Source organism: Mus caroli, unplaced genomic scaffold (assembly GCF_978045245.1).
Source record: "Mus caroli unplaced genomic scaffold, Mus_caroli_1 scaffold_20, whole genome shotgun sequence".
Classification (NCBI taxonomy): domain Eukaryota; kingdom Metazoa; phylum Chordata; class Mammalia; order Rodentia; family Muridae; genus Mus; species Mus caroli.
Window position 1 is genome coordinate 55,457,213 of NW_028227275.1, and position 19,403 is coordinate 55,476,615.

At 45.6% G+C, this 19,403-nt stretch overlaps 1 protein-coding gene across 1 annotated transcript in view; it reads right to left on the bottom strand.

Annotated features, from left to right (window-relative positions):
• Positions 1-19,403, bottom strand: part of Majin (membrane anchored junction protein) — a 39,406-nt gene that overhangs the window by 3,025 nt on the left and 16,978 nt on the right. Inside the window, exons 3-8 of the mRNA XM_021152160.2 lie at positions 15,371-15,416; positions 9,495-9,570; positions 8,928-9,053; positions 8,127-8,158; positions 7,759-7,856; positions 5,980-6,043 (exon numbers count right to left, since the gene is read on the bottom strand). Coding sequence (XP_021007819.1) covers positions 5,980-6,043; positions 7,759-7,856; positions 8,127-8,158; positions 8,928-9,053; positions 9,495-9,570; positions 15,371-15,416 — 442 coding nt within the window. The remainder of the gene's footprint in view (positions 1-5,979; positions 6,044-7,758; positions 7,857-8,126; positions 8,159-8,927; positions 9,054-9,494; positions 9,571-15,370; positions 15,417-19,403) is intronic.

Consider the following 19,403-nt stretch of genomic DNA (forward strand, 5'->3'; position numbering starts at 1 on the left):
TTTTTCTCTTCTCCTCTTCTCTCCTCTCTTCCCCCTTTCTGTCTCTCTCTCTCTCTCTCTCTCTCTCTCCCTCTTTCTCAAGATAGGGTTTCTTTGTGTAGTCCTGGCTGTCCTGAAACTCTCTGTAGACTAGGATGGCCTCAAACTCACAGAGATCCACCTGTCTCTGCCTCCCCAGTGCTGGGATTAAAGGCATAGCCCCCCACCCCCAAGTCTGCCTGTCTTTTTTCTTTTTTGTTTTTAAGGATAAAATCTTAAGACTTCATCCTGTATGGCCTGTGATCAGGGTGCTACTGGCTTCTGATTGCCCAAGCAGGTCCTATACTTCCTTCTATTCTTGGTCACTCCAGCTTCCTAACGTAGAACCTCTAAAACCATACGAAGCAGGAGCTCGGAACAAGCCCACCTGGGTTTTCCTCTATCCCTATTGCTAAGTGCCTTCTGGTGCTGAAACTAGAAGACCCAGATGTCATTTTGGTACAGTTCATGCAGCACGACTGTACCACAAGCCAGTGTGGTGAGGCTGCCCCATGAGTCTGTAGTGCTATGGTTGCAAAGTAGGTGACAGTTGTTAAGGAAAAACTTCACAGGGATGGTGACATTTGGATAGAGCCTTGACAGATAAGCTGGTCAGGGAGAGCAGGGCTTTCTGGGCAGGGACCTGCTGAAAAGGGCACAGTACCATTACTGAGTAAATACTGTGGCTAGAATGTATCAGAATGGCTAGAGCCAGGCACTGTGGAAACATGACAGAGGAAAAGCATGTATGATACAATGCAATCTTCTATCTCTCCATGTGCCATTCTTTGTAGAAATTCCTTTGTACTTTGAAGAGGATAGCATACAACCAGGTTCCAGGTCCACATTTCCAGTAAATGCTCTGATGGTCAGAAACAAGCATACATTTTCTTTGGACTCTCTAATAGTTGGCCTGTCCTCACCCAGTGTAGCCTCAGGGCCTGACTGCACAGCAGCATGGGTGCTATTCAATGTGCTGCTGCTGAAGCATTTGTGTAAGGTACTGGGGAGAGAGAGTTGCACTAGGTCCCTAGGAAGTCAGCACTGGCCCTCATTCTAAGCATACATTTCAAGTTATAACGGTAGACCTTTCTGAGTGTCTTCACAAACCCTTCCCATTGGTATCTATGTCATGCCCAGGGTCCTGTTCCTACAGATGAGAGAGAGCTACAGGAGGAAGAAAGCCTTTCTCACCCTCCTAGACAGCAAGGGCCTAGCTCTAGTTTCTTAAAAGGGCAATTCTTTTTTTTTTTTTTTTTTTTCGAGACAGGGCTTCTATCTCTCTCTCTCTCTCTCTCTCTTCTTTTTTTTTGTTTTTTTGAGATGGGGTTTCTCTGTATAGGCCTGGCTGACCTGGAACTCACTTTGTAGACCAGGCTGGCCTCGAACTCAGAAATCTGCCTGCCTCTGCCTCCCAAGTGCTGGGATTAAAGGCGTGTGCCACCACTGCCTGGCTGAAAGGGTAATTTTTTTTTAAAGATTTATTTATCATTATACATAAGTACCCTGTAGCTGACTCTGAATAGTACATGTCAGATCTCATTACGGATGGTTGTGAGGCACCATGTGGTTGCTGGGATTTGAACTCAGGACCTTTGGAAGAGCAGTCAGTGCTCTTAACCGCTCTCCAGCCCAAGGGTAATTCTTGCAGACTTAATGAAACTATGATTCTGGACTTAAATCTCGCTGCAGGGAAGACTGAAGAGTCCAGCATTTATGAGGGCTGGGTATAAGTGGTCAGAGAGAGGGCAAAGGTTATCCCAGAAACAAGGCAACTCCTCTCACAGAAAAGGGTAGCTTAGTGTACAGGCACAAACTACAGAGAGGAGAGACAGGCTGAGGAAGACTGTGGTGCCACTGAGGAGGGCCATCAGGGTGTCACACCTTGAAAGCCACTGACAGTTCAGAGTCAGGCTGCTTAAAAGTGGAGCAGAGGTGAGAATACACTGAGTGGTCTGGCCCACATGGGGCCATTTATCTGTTCTCTACTATCTGTTTGACCCTTTCGTAGTCTGGCTCTTTAGGTCTGGGATCCGAAAGAACAAAAAAGAAAAGGGTCTTCCCTTCCTATTCTTCCCCAAACACAGCTCAGGAGACAAGTACTGTATTCTTTTCACACGTTCCCTGCTAAAGCTTTTCAATGTGTTCAGACATGCACGGTCCTCCCTGGCTATGTGTGCTCCTATAACCCAAACTTTCTTCAAAGGGGTGGGAGGATGCCAAGCACGGAGCCATAGGAACAAATTCAATTCTTCCAGCTCAAGTGGCTTGCACTGAGAGTCACTGTGGTTACATTAATTTAGGAGACATCCTTTGCCTGGGAACAGGGTCTGTGATGGAGGCTGTCTTTGGGCGTCGAGTCAAAATCAATAAACATGCTCGTTTTGCTCAGCTTTTCTCTAAGCCCAGAGCTGAGATGAAAAGGTAATTATGTTGAGTAAGAAGCTCTGGGTACTGTTCTTGCAGGAGATGATGTGTCAAACTAAGAATAGGAAGGTAAGGAGGGTAGTGCGAGGGGAATGCTCCTTTGTAGCAATTATCTTGCTTGTAGAGCACTTTGTTCTCCAAAGCTTCATGTACCCCTCTTGTACTTTCTCAGTTCTCTTGACTTCCAGAGGCTGGGAGTGCAGAGGAAACAGCTCCTGGCTCAAAACCACTCCGTGTGCTGTGGGGCTGACACAAAACTCCATCTTCTAACCCTGTTCTCAGAGGCAGAAGTCTATATTCCCAAGGGCACAGTCAAGTACTTGATAAACTCCTGGAAATAAGCAGTCCGGTTTTACATGTGTGTTGGGTGTCCAGGCACACAACATGTCTTAAACATGTGACAAGAGATTAGAAGTGAAGTTGTTTTAGTTCTTTACTCCAAAAGGTTTTAGGTAATTCCCGAGATCCTGGTGGGCTTAAGGCCTATCAGTGTCTAGTCCCTGTTAATCTGTCCAATAACAATTCCCAGCACTGAGTTCCTGATGCATTGGCCTCCAGGCATAAAAAGTGTTGAATTCTCTCTTGGCCTGGGCTCTTCAAGGGCCTCAGCTTTCCCAGGGGACTTTCCCCTCATGACCTCTTTATGTTCTCTAGGTAGCCTGTGCTTCCTGGAGGCACACAGCTATCTGATTGCCTGGCCTGACATTCCTGGGGGCTTTAGAGGCTCGACAGCCCGAGTACTTGGCACATACTAAACACAAATGCATACGGTACTTCTTTGCTTCTTCACTGACTATGTTGTGGGTCCTGGGAAGTCCAAGGTGGGGGCTGTTAGTAGCCGGAACTTAGGGTCAGAACTACTTTGGAGACACAAAGAAAAAATTTTAAAAATATCTATATTTTTATATAGTTATATATAATAGTTACAAGATATTTAAAAGGGGAGGAAATAATGTGTGCCACTTTCTTTTGGTGGGGGGAGATGGGGCTGAGACAGAGTTTCTCTATGTAGCTCTGCCCCCCTGAGTGCTGGGATTAAAGTCATGCACCACCATTGCCTGGCTAAAATGGCCAGTATGTGAACATTTAAATGAAGAAACAAACCATCAAATCAATCAAGTAAAGTCACATCGCTGTGACAGCCTGGCCCTGTTTTGGAGGCTTTGTTAGTTCTCTCTCTCTCTCTCTTTTATATCTTAAAGAATTTATTTTACTTTGAATTACGTGTGTGTGTGTGTGTGTGTGTGCGTGTGTGCATGCGTGCATGTGCGTGTGTGAGCAGTACCCACAGGAGACAGAGGTCTCTGTGGGCAGGGAAGCTCTCTGGAGCTGGTGTTACTGGCAGTTGTGAGCTGCCTGTCCTTAATGTTCAGCACAGCTGACGAGCAGTAATGATCTTAACCACTGACCCATCTCTTCAACCTTTTAGCTACTTTTTAAATTTCAGGCAATAGGGGCAGAGTCTATGTAGCTCTGTCGGGCCTTGAACTCACAGTGATCTGCCTGCCTCTGCCTCCCAAGTGTTAGAATTAAGGGCACAGGCAATCATGCCCAGGATTAACTACATATTTATGTGGATGTAGGGATGTGAGGTGCATGAGGGTGAAGTGGGAATTTCTGGTTTCTTTGGAGACTCGGTTAGGTTAGAATGATGTTTGCTGAGGCAGCCACCTGAAAGGACACAAGTCTGACCCCACAGACAGTGGGAGCTCAAGCACTGCTCACTTGGCTTCGCCCCACTAGTCTTCACTGACGACATGCATGCCTTGATTCGCCTGACACTGCATTGCTGAGCTTTGCCTGTGGTGACTTCATAGAGAGAAACTTATCAAAGAACTTCTCCTGAGGTCCCTGTAGCGTCTTGCCACTTCCGTGGGCCTGGGCCCTTGCAGTCCATGTGTGGGGTGGGTCTGCTGGGTGGACTGGTTAGTGTGTGCTGTTTGCTAGTGCACTGCACTGAGAACAACAAAGATTGGAATCACCCCAAAGAACTATTTCTAAACAAGTGAACTTCCTTTCCCCGTATCCTAACAACCTTTCTTTCCCACTACCTCTGTGGGTGCTGGGCTAGAGGGGAGGTTGAACCCTTATTAAAGTAGGCTACGAAAAATATGCCTACATGAGGGTGTGCTTCCGTCATGGCATGCGCATAGAAGTCTGAATATCTCAGGTTGGTCAGATCTTTTTTTCCACATTGTGGGTCCTGGGGATGGAAGTCACGTCATCAGACTTGGCAGTAGGTTCCTTTGACAAATGAGCCATCTGTGTGTGTGTGTGTGTGTGTGTGTGTGTGTGTGTGTGTGTGTGTGTGCACGCAGGTGCTCACAGAGTCCAGAATAGGGTACTGGACCCTCTGGAGCTGGAGTTACAGGCAGTTGTGAGCTGCCCAACATGGATACTGGAAACTGAACTCAGGTCTTCTGCAAGAGCAGTGAATGCTCCTAACTGCTGAGCCATCTCTCAACCCTCTGTTTATTTTAGAGACAAGGTCTTACTATGAGGCCCTGGCTGGCCTTGGAACTCTCTATAGAGTACAGGCTGACTATAAATCAGAAAACTCAGATCCTGCCTTTGACTCCTAAATGCTGAGATGAAAGCATGGGCCACCATGATGACCAGCTTCCTGAATTCTTTTACAAAGTAATTTAAAAATACACCTTTCAGCATTCTATCCGTGTCAATGCTACATTGACCTCCTTGTCCCCCACCCCTGCTTTCTGGACCCACAACATAGAGTTATCTGCATGTGTATGAGTGTGGGTTATTCACTAGGTCATGGCAGCTTACCAGTGGCTACACCCTGGCATAAAATGACTTCTCTTCCCCAAGCAGTTCATGATCTGCCAGCACCTTAGTTAGGGCTTGAGCTTAAGTGCCCTTCCCCTTCCATGAAGGGATGATAACTGCCTAGATCTTGTCTGGGTTTAATTCAGCTCACCTTGGCTGCTGTGAGGTTATGAATGCACTGACCGTTGGGTCCTGAAGACATCACTTCACAGCACCCCCACCTCCAGTCTCACTCCACAGCCCCGCTGACCTGAAACCTACAGTGTAGTTAGGCAGGCCTCTCACTCTAGCCATCTTGCTGCCATGGCCAGAGTGCTAGAGTTACAGGTGTGCACCTCCACTCCCACCAACGTCTAGTGTTGATACATGTCCACCTCACCTGCTAAAACATGACATGCCCAGACTCAAATGCCAATGTAGATGAAGGCAAAAACTTTTCTACAGTGAAGATTTTACATTGGATCTCACACCCATTCAATTCAGACCTATTTTTAAATTATAAAACACGAGCAGTTAAGTTGAGAAGACTGTCAACATGAAAAGATCCACACGTGTGTTCATTATACAACTACTTTGGGGACAGTGACAAGTGCAGAATAGTTGAATGTCATTCTACAGAGAATGAAACCCAAGAATGAGTACAGTCATTTCAGTGTGCAGCAAGGACCAAGCAGAGCATGTAACAGGAGCCCAGCCTGTAACAGAGAAGGAGCCGTCAGAGCTCAAAGCTCCCATCTTGATGCTTACCCTCTTGCTCTCCTTCAGAGGCTTCTTATTGCTGGAAGCTTCACTAGAAGTCTCCATCTTGGCCCTGAAGGGGAGGAGGAAAGCCCAGAAAATGTCACTGCTGTGGCAGCGTCACCACTTTCAAGCAAATGTAGCCCAAATGGGTATCTCAGCAAGTTGGCTATTTTTATACAACTCCTGGCTGGCAGGGTAAATTGTGTGGCAAGGTTTTCTTTGGTTGCTTTAATTCACAATAGAATTTCAATCGGAGACACTTAAAGGTATGTTTGAGACACAGTAAATGTGATGGAAAGAGGTATCAGACTATGAAATGTTCAGTTGTACATCAAAACCCAGGGGAGATATAGGGCCTCATCTCTGTAGGAAAATCAGTTAAATAAGATAAAACCAAGTTTTACACCTCAAATGTGATCACATTCCACATTCCCTACCTGTCACTGTATGTCCATCCAGAAAGCAGAGTCAGCCCTTTGGAACCTACCTTCACTGACATGAAAGTGTCTTGGGCTGGAAGCAAACCACACCTTGGATTATTCCAGGTGGCCTCCCAGGGATGGCAAGAATGACTAGATTGTCTTTGTGACTAATTTTTCCACTGACAGAGGATCAAAGAAACACAAGTAGCCTCTGCAGCAGCAACTTCGGCATGTTGGGATGTGCTTACATTCCCTCTAACAATTCATGCACACTACATTTGTTTTTAAGACAAGGGTTTTTTTTGTTTTGTTATTTTTTGTTTGTTGGTTGGTTTTTTTGAGACAGGGTTTCTCTGTATAGCTTTGGCTGTCCTGGAACTCACTTTGTAGACCAGGCTGGCCTCGAACTCAGAAATCCGCCTGCCTCTGCCTCTCGAGTGCTGGAATTAAAGGCGCATGCCACCACGCCCGGCTTCCCTGACTGGCCTCTTACAGTGAGTGATTCTACACTTCTGCCTCCTGAATGCTGAGATTTCGAGTGTACCACCACACAGACAGTATCTTGTACACATTTACATTTTAGCCAATTGTTCATGGGATAAAACAAATTCTATTCTATTCACTTTCATTTTTTCAAAGTCCTTTGCATGTATATATCATGTATGTACAGGTATGCAAGTATCGGGGTATGAATGCACACATGTGCATACCCATGTGAAGGGCAAAGTTCAACCTCTAGTGCTGTCTCTCAAAGTACTGTCCACCTTTTTATTTGAGACAGAGTCTTTTACTGGCCTGGAGCTTGCTAAGTAGGCTAAGCTGGCTATCCAGTGAGCCCGATGAGTCCACTTGCCTGCATCTCTCCAGCACTGCAGCTATAAGCCCTTGCCACCATGCCTGGCAGCCCCATGGGCTCAGGCCCTCAGGCCTGCATGGCAAGCACTTCACCAACACAGCTCTCTCTTCAGCCTCCTGTTTCTGTGTAGCACTGAGAGTTGCTGTGTTTGTGGTTTCTATTGCATAGTACCACACGTGCTCACTCACCATGTTGAGTTCGGGGCTACAGAGATGACGGTGCTCTCCTAGCCTTTGTACTTTTCTTTTCTAATGCCGGGGGGGGGCCTCACACCCATTAGGTGAGCACTCGGTCAAGCTCCACTCCAGTTCCACCTCTAACTCGAGGAACAGAACAACCTTACTTTGCTGAGAGACTGTTCAAATGAAATAGAAAATACCGACTTACTTCCTTTCCTCAGTTTGGCCCTAGGGTGGGCAAGGTACTGAAGACTCCTCCAGATCAGGCCCTGCTCAAGGGCAGACTCAACAAACAGCAATAGGTGGCAAAGCTCTCTCCACCACTGACCTGTGTGGCCCCGGCCTGCTAGGGGAGCTGGGCTCCTCCAGGAGTTTCCGTTTCCATTTCCTCATTGTGGCTTCTTCTGCTTCCTTCTCAGCTAGGACCTACAGAGAGGAAACCAGACTCCCGGCACCCCTCTTCTGCTAGAGTGGCTCACAGTTTAGAGGGTCCAGCCCAGAGGACTGCCTGCCAAAGACCACTCACAACATCTCCACTTCTGCCAGAGACATTGCCCCTGAAATCTAGATGAAGGGAGACGCGTGGTCTCATATTTAGTCAGTGGGACCTGAGGGACAAAGGCAGAAGAGACAAGAGCAGCACTGCTGAGCTGAGAGAGACACTTCTCATTTCTGTATAGAAAAAGCAAAACTTACCAACTCAAGAGGAACACCATCTGCTGGTTTTCCTGTAATGGGAAGTTTGAACATCATAATGGAGCAAGACTGTTTTACCTGCGTTTCTGGACTTTATTTATTTCTGAGAGCTGGCTTGAGATAAACCTTCTGCCCGAGCCCTTTCCTTTTTCGCCTGGTACAACTTTCCTGAACAACCAGCGACTGAGCTTCTGCCTTACCTTGCTCCAAAACAACTGTTACCCCTACGCTGAAGTGGAGTTGACTCAAGTTGTACTTCAAAGGAGGATTCGGTTTCCTACCTGACAAACTGGTGCCCTCTGCTCTCCATCTCTTTCCCTTGAGGCGGTATCTCTCTCACTAAACCAGGACCTCAGCCAGCACTGAGCCACCACTGCGCTCCTAGAATCTGCCCATCTCTGCCAACTGCACACCCACCACCCTCCTCCCTGGCCAAAGGTCAGAGTTACAGGTACATGTATGTGGCCATAGGCAACAGGGATTCAAACTCAGGCTCTTGTGCCCGTCTCACAAACAAAAATGAAGTTAAATGTTTACATGGGTGTCTGGCTCTGAGCAATTACTCTCCAGATGCACTAGGTATTCCCACAAATGAGTTGTCTCTTCACCATTAACAATGGAGGAGATGCGGGCAGATTAAATAACATAGCATGGTGCCTAATGCACAGGGTGCTGGACTAAGCTTGAAGGAAATGCTCCAGGGCTCTGTCCTGTGTGCTTAGAGCCCAGCTGGGCAGACAGCTACATGGTGGTCAGCTCACAGCCCTGCCCGTCAACTCCCTCTTTCCCATCACTACTCACCGCAAGGCAGGTCTTCAGCAAACCATTTCATCTCTATATACAAAGTAAAAACAAATGGGTAGGGGGTCAGGGTGCTTTCTCCATGTTTAAACTTCAGGTGGGAAACTCTCTCCCACTTGCTTTTATCTGAGGATGGTGCTAAGGTACTGAGGGAGGAGACGAGCATGCGTCCGGTCACTATGTGAAGGCTGAGACACCAGCTCTCCTTCTCTGCCTACCATCCAAACAGCCTTGGTCTCACTGCTTCCATCTGAATCTGTAGTGTCATGGAGAGCTAGGAAAATTCAGGGGTGGTGTTGCATACACTCAGGAGACTGAGCAGGAAGATTACTGTGGACTTCATGCTACCCTTGACAACGTACCAAGGACAGCCATGGCTACCGAGTGAGACCAGCCATGGCTAGCTATCTCACAAGCATGGTGTTTTACATAGGGTTACACTTGTAACCTAGCATGTGGAAGGTGGATGGTGGACCAGCCTGGGCCACAGCAGACGGGAACTAACTTAAACCTCAAACTCCACTTTTCTCAGAGAGGGGTGGGAAAGGACCAGGAAAGAAAGGATACAGGGAAATACAATGAAGTGTTCTGTAACAAAGGGCTGCAGGCTGTCCATGTTTGCCAAGACTGCACGGATAGAATCCTGAAAGAGATTTAAAATCATTTTAATACTCTTAAAGCTCATCTTTCTTCCTTCCTTTCTTCCTTTCTTTCTTTTAGATTTATTTATTTATTTATTTATTTATTTATTTATTTATCAAGACAGGGTTTCTCTGTGTAGCCCTGGCTGTCCTGGAACTCACTCTGTAGACCAGGCTGGCCTCAAACTCAGAAATCCGCCTGCCTCTGCCTCCCAAGTGCTGGGATTAAAGGCATGTGCCACCACGCCTGGCCCTAAAGATTTATTTATTTATTTAATGTATGTGAGTTCACTGTCGCTGTCTTCAGACACACCAGAAGAGGGCATCAGGTCACACTATAGATGGTTGTGAGCCACCATGTGATTGCTGGGAATTGAACTCAGGACCTCTGGAAGAGCAGTCAGTGCTCTTAACCTCTGAGCCATCTCTCCAGCCCCAAACACCTATATTCTGTTAGTTATTGCTTATTGTTGTTGTTGTTTTGAGTCAGGGTCTCACTGCATCGCCCTGGCTGGCCTGCAACTCACTATGTAGACAAGGTGGGCCTCCAGCTCACAGAGATCCACCACTATGGACATCAGCCACTATATCCATATGTATATAATTTTTTCAATTAAAAAAGTTTGAGAGGGGCTGGAGGGATCACTAAAAAGAGAGATCACTGTCTCAAAAACAAAGAGACAAAAATAGGTGGGGCTGGAGAGATGACTCAGTGGTTAAGAGCAGTGACTAATCTTTCACAGGATCCAGTTTCAATTCCCAGCACCCACATGGTGGCTCACAACCATCTCTAACTCTAGTGGAGGACACAACACCTCTTCTGGCCTCCATAGGCCCAGGTGTGCATAGTGCACAGACACACACAGGCAAAAACACCCAGACATATAAAAACACAGTGATAAAATAAAATGAGTGTGTGCACACAGGCCCCTACACGTGGAGGTGGGGCACACACATGCTACAGAGGGCAGCCTTCGGAAGTCCTCGCATCCCACCATGTGGTTCCTAGGAATCTAACCCACGATGTCAGGCTTGGCAGGCAGCACCTTTACCTGCTGACCCATGCGGGAGCCTCACACACCTCAGTTCCAGTGAAACTGAACCACCGCTGGTTCCCGATCATTGCTTCTGCTCCTCCACTTCAAGAATTTTTGCTGTTCCTTCTGCTTGAAATGCGTCCTTTCACCAGCACACGTCCAAATCCTACCTGCTCTACCTTGAAGGTACAGCCCTGCAGAGAGCTGTCCCTGCAGCAATGATTTGTTATCTCAAACTTGAGACACTTAGCCCAAGGCCTTGCACTGAATCCCACATCCATGGTCCATTTTCCCTGCTGAGAGACGGTAAGGAAGGTGCGGGAAGCACTCGACCCACCTGCTTTATCAGAGCCTCTATTCAACAATATTGTTTGCATCCCGAGGAACGGAACAGAGCACACAGGCCCTTAACATGAGATGAGTAAACGATACTGACAATACTTATTGGCATATAGTTACTCTGCTTTTGCTCAAGTCAAAAAGTCTTGCTTTAACTGTTAATTAGTCCATAATTAATCTTGAGGAGTCGAAATAATTTGGCATTATAAAATCACTGCTTGGACTGCAGGCTGGCTCAGTGGAGAAAAGTCCGTTACTGGGTTTGAGAGTCTGAGTTTAATCTTTGAAACCCATATGGTAGGAGAGAACCAATTCTTACAAGCTGTCCTTTGACTTCCACATATGAGTTGTGGTGCATAAGCATGTGCGCATGCGCGTGCGCGCACACACACACACACACACACACACACATTAATTGATGCATTTAAGGTTTTTTTCTATGACCTTTTTTAGGGAGAAGTGGGTACTGTGACTGAACCCATGGGCTTGTGTGTCGCGCACGTGTTCTCCACTGAACTAAGTCCCTAGCCCAAGCCCACTTATTTTCTATGGAAAACATTCTGAGTTTTGGTTCCAACTTTTGTAATTTTACTTTTGTAGGCTTCGTTTTCCTCAAGTTTGGTCTCCAGGAAACAAACTGTCATTTGTTGTTGTATCTGCCATACTAGCACCATGTATTGCTTACAATGGTAGCTACTATCTACTACGATGGCATTTTTTTGGTGTACACGTGTGTTCTGTGGGTATGTGCATGTGTCCATATGAACCTGTGTGCACATATAAAGGGGCCCATAGATCAACACTGGATGTCTTCCCCATCCCTCTACTTTAGTTTTGGAGACAGGGTTGCTCACTGATGCTGAGCCCATGGTTTGGTGAGCTCCAGGGATCCAATGTCTCTGCTGCCGTAGCACTGGGGTTTCAGTGCTGAGCTCAGCTGTTATGGCTGCTTTGGATCTGAACTCAGGCACTCATGTTTTCGTAGGCATTTTTACAGCTTCTAGAACTGGTATTTTGGATAATTAGACTACATTACTTCTCAGTTCATATTTTCAAAACGAATAAAACAGAATGATTAATATTTTGTCCCTGAAACTAATAAGGAATGGATGAGAACACGTAGGGATTCAGACATGGCTGTAGCTTCTCTGCTACTCTGTGGGTTCTTCTTCTTCTTTTTCCTACTCTTTATCCCCCCTGGTTTCCCCGAGCATCACTAGATAGGAGAGAAAGAAGGAGAGAGGGGAGAGAGGGAGAGGGAGAGTGACCCCTGAATCTAATTTCTTTCCCCTTGTGTCTTCTTGAGCACGACCACTAATAAAGCACAGCCACCCTCCCTAAAGGACCGACAACCATCAACCCTACCGATGGGGCTCAGCATTAAATACCCTCTGAAGAGTTCCCAAAATTCCAAACACCACACCATCTGCAGCTAACAAAACCACACTTCTGCTAGAGCAGGAGGCAGATCATGGTCGGCTTTGTGGTCAGTCTGAAGCAGCGCCACATCCCTACACCTGGGATTAAAATGAAAGCACATTCTTATAATATTCCTGTTGTTTTTAAAGAAATCAAGACTCTAGAATCCTCACTAGAGATGGCTCAGTGGCAAGGGCTGTTCTACTAGAGGACTCTGATTTGATTTCAGCACCCACATGGCTGCTCAAAACCAGGAACTCTAGTTCCGAGGACCCAACATCCTCTTCTGCCTTCCACAAGCACTTGGCATATGGTACACAGACATGCATGTAGGTAAAACATCTACACATATAATATGAATAAATAAAATGAAAAGAAAACATAAAAAGTATTTACTGCTAGGTCTGGTGGCACATGCTTGTAATCACACGAGGGAGGCTAAGGCAGGAGGAGGAGTATGAATTCAGGGCCAACCTGAGGATCAAAATGAGATCTTGTCTCAAAAAATTTTTTTAAATACTTTGGACCCAGACATGTTTCCAGCACTTGGAAAGCTGAAGCAGGAGGATTGCCATTAGTTCCAGGTATGTCTGGGCTTCATGACAAGCAACAGTCTATCAAGGGTTACTACCAAACAAGAGCTTGTTTCAAAAACCAAGAAAAGAGGCTGGAGAGATGGTTCAGAGCACTGACTGCTTTTCCAGAGGGTCAGAGTTCAATTCCCAACACCTATGTGGTGGCTCACAACCATCTGTAACTCTAGTCCCAAGGGATTCAATACCCACTTTTTGGCCTTTTTAGACATCTGATATACATGGGGTACAAAGATATATATGCAGGCAAAGTACCCATACATGTAAAATAAGTAAACAAAAATAAAAGAAGAAAAGAATTGGAAGCTGGGCAGTGGTAGCATATGCCTTTAATCCCAGCACTTGGGAGGCTGAGGCAGGCAGATTTCTGTGAATTTCACACCAGCCTAGTCTACAGAGTGATTTACAGGGCAGCCAGGGTGACACACAAAGAAATCCTATCTCAAAACAACAAACAATAAAAAAGCAAAACAATTTTGCTGAAAGGACCCAAATATAGCTGTCTCTTGTGAGACGATGCCGGGGCCTAGCAAACACAGGAGTGGATGTTCACAGTCAGCTATTGGATGTATCACAGGGCCCCCAATGGAGGAGCTGGAGAAAGTACCCAAGGAGCTAAAGGGATCTGCAACCCTATTGTTGGAACAACATGATGTACTAACCAGAACCCCGGAGCTCTTGTCTCTAGCTGCATATGTATCGAAAGATGGCCTAGTCGGCCATCAATGGAAAGAGAGGCCCATTGGACTTGCAAACTTTATATGCCCCAATATAGGGGAATGCCAGGGCCAAAAGAATGGGAATGGGTGGGTAGGGAAGTGGGGGGCGCTATGGGGGACTTTTGGGATAGCATTGGAAATGTAATTGAGGAAAATATGTAATAAAAATATTAAAAATCAAAAAAAAAAAAGCAAAACAAAACAAATAAACAAAAGAGTTGAGATGCAACTTAGATGGATGGCAGAGTCATTACTTAGTATGCATGAAGTCCTGGGTTTAATTCCAGCACTGTATAAACCAGATGTATGTGTGTGTGTGTGTGTGTGTGTGTGTGTGATAACATACACCTCTAATTCCAGGCAGGAGGATCAGAAATTCAAGGACATCCTCAGCTATACACACCAGCCTAGGATAAAAGAACTCACTGCAAAAATGAAACACACACACACTCTCACACACACACAAATGCACACAAAGGACCGATAGTAGAGGCTCAAACCTATAATCCCAGACTTGGGTGGCAGTGGCAGAAGGATCTCTGAAAGTTCAAAGCAAGACTTATCTACACAAGTTTCAGGCCAGGCAGGAATATATAGTGAGACCCCCGTGTCCAAAATAAGTTAAAACCAAGCCAAACAAACAAAAGAGCAGTTTGCAAACTTTAATATGCACATAAATGTATGCAAATGTTTTCTAACCTATATGTGTACCCAGCATTGGACACATCTATTTGAAATCCACACCATAATCTTGGAAACGGATTAACCTCTTTTCACAGGTGAAAGAACAGACTTTAATACGGGGCCAGGCCCCCAGAACCCCAACTGCTAGCCCAATGCTTTCTTTCACCAGTTTACAAAGCTCTCTCCCTGCTCAGCCTTCTTTCTGGAAATCTCTAACAGCAGAGCTGTGTAGAAAAGGAATGAACATGAACTTGGAACAAAATGATGGCAAATGTTTCCAATTAAAATGAAGACACAGGCACTTGTCAATGTATTTACTGCCCAGTTTCCTGAACGTCAAACGCCAGGCGGTGGTTGGGGTGGTGGCATTCCTGGAGCCCTGGCAGGCAGCAGTCTCCGGAAGCTTCTTTGTGCCAACTGCCACAACAGAGCTGCCCTGTCTGGGAACCCCAGTGGAAACAACAACGGGTCTCAAAGGCACTCATACTTTAGTGAGAATTGAAAAAGGACATGGGCTTTAAATTTTCCTGGAAAAATCGTGGCTTCTTTGCATGGAGATACCAATTTATCAGGTGGGGTTTGTGACTTGGTTTGTAGGAAATAATAGAAGTCTGCGTCTGAAGCTCGGCAGTGGTGGCACATGCTTTTTTTTTTTTTTTTGGTTTTTCGAGACAGGGTTTCTCTGTGTAGCCTTGGCTCTCTTGGAACTCACTCTGTAGACCAGGCTGGCCTCGAACTCAGGAATCCGCCTGCCTCTGCCTCCCGAGTGCTGGGATCAAAGGCGTGTGCCACTACCATCCGGCTGGCACATGCTTTTAAGCCCATCACTCAGAGGCAGGCGGATTTCTGAGTTAGAGCCCAGCCTGGTCTACAGAGTGAGTACCAGGAGAGCCAGGGCTATACAGAGAAACCCTGTCTCAACAAAACAACCACTACCACCACCAACAAAAAGAAGTCTGGGTGTGATTCATCCTCAACTTCAGGAGTGAAGTTGCTTCATTTTCCTCCTACCTCCAGCTCCTGGATGATGACTCCCTTATCCTCTCTTTCTTCTCCGCTAGAAGGGAAACAGAGAAGTACCGTAAGAAAGCAAGTCCTGTCTAGTATCTGAAACACAATATATTACAGTCTGTGGTTGACCCAGTGCTCACCTTACACAGTGTGTTTGAGAATTGGTACAAGGTTGCCCCCCAAAGTCTTCTCTGTAAAACTTGCAAGATCTTATATTTCTGCTGTAATGGTTGAAAAGTTTTTAGGTTATATATATGTATATATAAGACCATATATAGTTAATAAATTATATACATATATATATACACATATGTTTTTGAGACAGAGTTTATCTAATTTTTTTGAATACGTTTTTGTTTGTTTGTTTTTTGAGACAGGGTTTCTCTGTGTAGCCCTGGCCATCCTGGAACTCACTCTGTAGACCAGACTGGCCTCAGTCTCACAGAGATCTTCCTGTCTCTGCTGGATTAAAATTGTGAGTGTATCTTCTTCCCTGGAGCCACAGAACTCAGTTGTGGAAAATCAAACAAAAGCCTTACCTATGGAGTTGGCTGAATTACAGCAAAAATTCAGGTCCTAGTTTGGAAGGTATCAACAGTTAAGCTAAGGGCACTTACTGGTTAGGGAATGGGATACTATAATTTGAGATGGCTATGTGTGGGAGAACCCTATTGAAACTGAGAACTTTGAACCCTCAGATCCGAGTTTAATCTCACCTGACGAATAGTCTCTCCACCTGCAGTAGATGTACTCCGTCCTCTACCACTGCTGACTGAGGAAATCAATCCTTCACTTTCCCTGAAGGAAATGCTAGACACTACTAATGATCCTCAGGGCCCACCAATAGCTGTCTCTAGACCTACAACCAGACTCAAGGCTATGCAGGCTCTTAGAGGGTTGGTTATTTCCTCAGTTTCAGAATGTATAACTGGGACAGATATACTTAGATTCCCTGACCTATGGAGTAAGCTGGGCATGCTGGTACAAGCCTTCAATCCCAGCACGTGAGAGGCAGAGACAGGAGGATCTCTGTGAGTTCGAGGCCAACCTAAACTACAGAGTGAGTTCCAGGACAGCCAAAGCTACACAGAGAAACCTTGTCCAGAAAGGAAAAGAAGTAAAAGAAAATGAAAAGAAAGAAAGTGTAGTCCACGAGGAAACTCACTACACTACTAAGGAGCTTAATGAGTTTGCTAATTCAACCAAGCCAAAGCCTGGAGAATATGTGTGGGAATAGATTTCAAGGGTGTAGGAGAACATAAAACCGAATCAGGCTGAGTTTATTGATATAGGCCCACTGAATGCAGAATCTAGGTTTAATATGTAAGCTTGTACAGATGTCAAAGATTTTGCTTGAATGGTTGGCTGAAATATTTCTCAAAAGATGGCCTACTGAAAAGGAGCTGGAGATGCCTGATATCCTTGGTTTAGTGTTGATGAAGGGATGCATGGCATAGGGAGTCTACAATGCTAAAGTGGATATGCTGTGTAAAACCTGATGGTCCATAGTGGGAAGGCCAGAAAGGCAGCCCTTCACTAATTCTGTCAGATGGGCACCAGCACATCAGAAGAGCTTTGTTGTTGCCCTTTTCCTTGTGTCAGACCTTTGGGTTCGAGACGCTGCTGCTTAGTTGGTTGAATTGAATGTAGCGAATTTATTTGGGCCCCAAAGTAGCAGGGGCCCTGAGGCAGCACTGAATTGCCTAAACACTGTCCAGAATGGCTATACCCATAAGCACAGCACAAAGTGATTTTGGTGGCATGACTCACATGGACCTTTGGTATGGGCTAATTAAGCATGGTGTTTCCAGGCATGAAATAGATAAGAAGCCTACTGCATGTTTTGTTTGATCTGTGTAAGTGGAAAAATTCTCAAACAAATGGATGGTAGCAAAGGGAATCTTGGGCTGTGAACCAATTTCTGCCAGTTTGCAGACCTAGAATCCCTTAAATGAAACCACAACCAGGTCCCCCCCCCCCCCCCCCCCCCGTGGAAGGACCTTGATAAATTCCTGAGTTTTACTGTTAACCTTTCTCTAGTCCTTCCCCAGAGGGACACACAGCCTTTTAAAAGGGTATAGTACTATACATTGGGGGAAGGGAAGCAATCAGATATTCTGGGGTCTGTTAGGTACTGGTTCTGAACTGATGCTGCTTCTGGGAGACTCTATGAGACATCCAGACCTTCAGTTAAACTACATGTTTATGGGGGCCATGTGATTTATAGAGTTTTGACTGAAGTCCAGCTCACAGTAGGTTCAGTGAGTTCCCATGCTCGTCATGTGGTCATTTCCTCAGTTTCAGAATGTATAACTGGGACAGATATACTTAGATTCCCTGACCTATGGAGTGATCTACTATGGTTGGAAAGGCTAAATGGAAGCCTTTAGAGTTGCCTCTATCAGGGAAAATTGTGAATCAAAAGCAGTATTGTATTCCTGGAGGAATTGTAGAAACCATCGAGGGCTTGAAGGATGCAAGGGTGGTTGGTGGTTGTCACCACATCTCCCTTTAACTCTCCTGTTTGGCCAGTACAAAAGACACATGGATCATGAAGAATGAGAGCTGACAATCGAAAACTCAACCAAGTAGTGACTCCAATTGCAGCTGGTGTGCAGATGTGGTGTTCTTACTTTAACACATTAACACATCTCCTGGTACATGGTATGCAGCTATTGATCTAGCAAATGCCCTTTTCTCAGTACCTGTCCATAAGGACCACCAGAAGTAATTTACTTTTGGTTGGCAAGGCCAGCAGTATACTTTTACAGTTTTACTGCAAACATTTTATTAACTTTTGAGCCTAATGATGTAACTCAGAAAATATCTTGATGGCCTGAATCTTTCACAAAATATCACATTGGTCCACTATGTTGCTGACATTATGCTGATTCAACCAAGTGAGCAAGTGGTAGCAACCACTTTGGACTTGTTGGTAACACACATGTGCATCAGAGGATAGAAAATAAATCAAACCAAAATTCAAAGGCCTTCTATCTCAATCAAATTCTTGGGATTTCAGTGGTGTAGGACGTGCAGAGATAGATATTCCTTCTAAAGTGAGAGATAGGTTATTGTACCTGGCTCTTCCTACTGCCAAGGGGGGGTGGGGAACATGTTTAGAGGGCCTGTTTGGATTCTGAAGACAACATGTTCCTCACTTGGGTGTTACTCCAGCCAGTTTATCAAGTGACTTGAAAAGCTGCTAGCTTTGAGTGGGGCCTAGAAAAGGAGAAGGCTCTTCAACATGTCCAGGCTGCTGTGCAGTCTGCTTTACCACTTGGATCATATGATCTAGCAGACTTGATAGTACTTGAGGAGTCAGTGACAGAGAGGGATACTGTTTGGAGCCTTTGGGATTTTGGAGCAAGGCTCTACCATCATCTGTGGACAACTTTGAAAGAGAGCTCTTGGCCTGCTATTGGACCCCAGTAAAAACTGAACATTTGACAATGGGCCACCACATTACCATGTGACCTGAGCTGCTCACCATGAGCTGGGTATTAATTTAATCCATCAAGTCATGAAGTAGAATGTGCATAGCCGCAATCCATTATCAAATAAAAATGGTACAGACATGATTGGGCCCAAGCAGGTCTTTTTTTTTTTTTAAAGATTTATTTATTTATTATATGTAAGTATACTGTAGCTGTCTTCAGACACTCCAGAAGAGGGCGCCAGATCTTGTTACGGATGGTTGTGAGCCACCATGTGGTTGCTGGGATTTGAACTCTGGACCTTTGGAAGAGCAGTCGGGTGCTCTTACCCACTGAGCCATCTCACCAGCCAAGCAGGTCTTGAATGCACAAGCAAGTTACATGGAGACTTTATCCAAATGCCTATGGTTTCCACTCCCATTATAATGCCAAGTGCTTTCAAGCCTGCATCCATAGCCCTATGGGGTATGTGCAGAGACAATCTCTGTGCACTGTGCCTGTGCATCACCTGTCAACACAAAGTTGATGGCCAATGAGCTGAGGCAAGATTAGAAGATGGGACATCTGGCAGAGAGAGATAGGAATTCTGGGAAAGA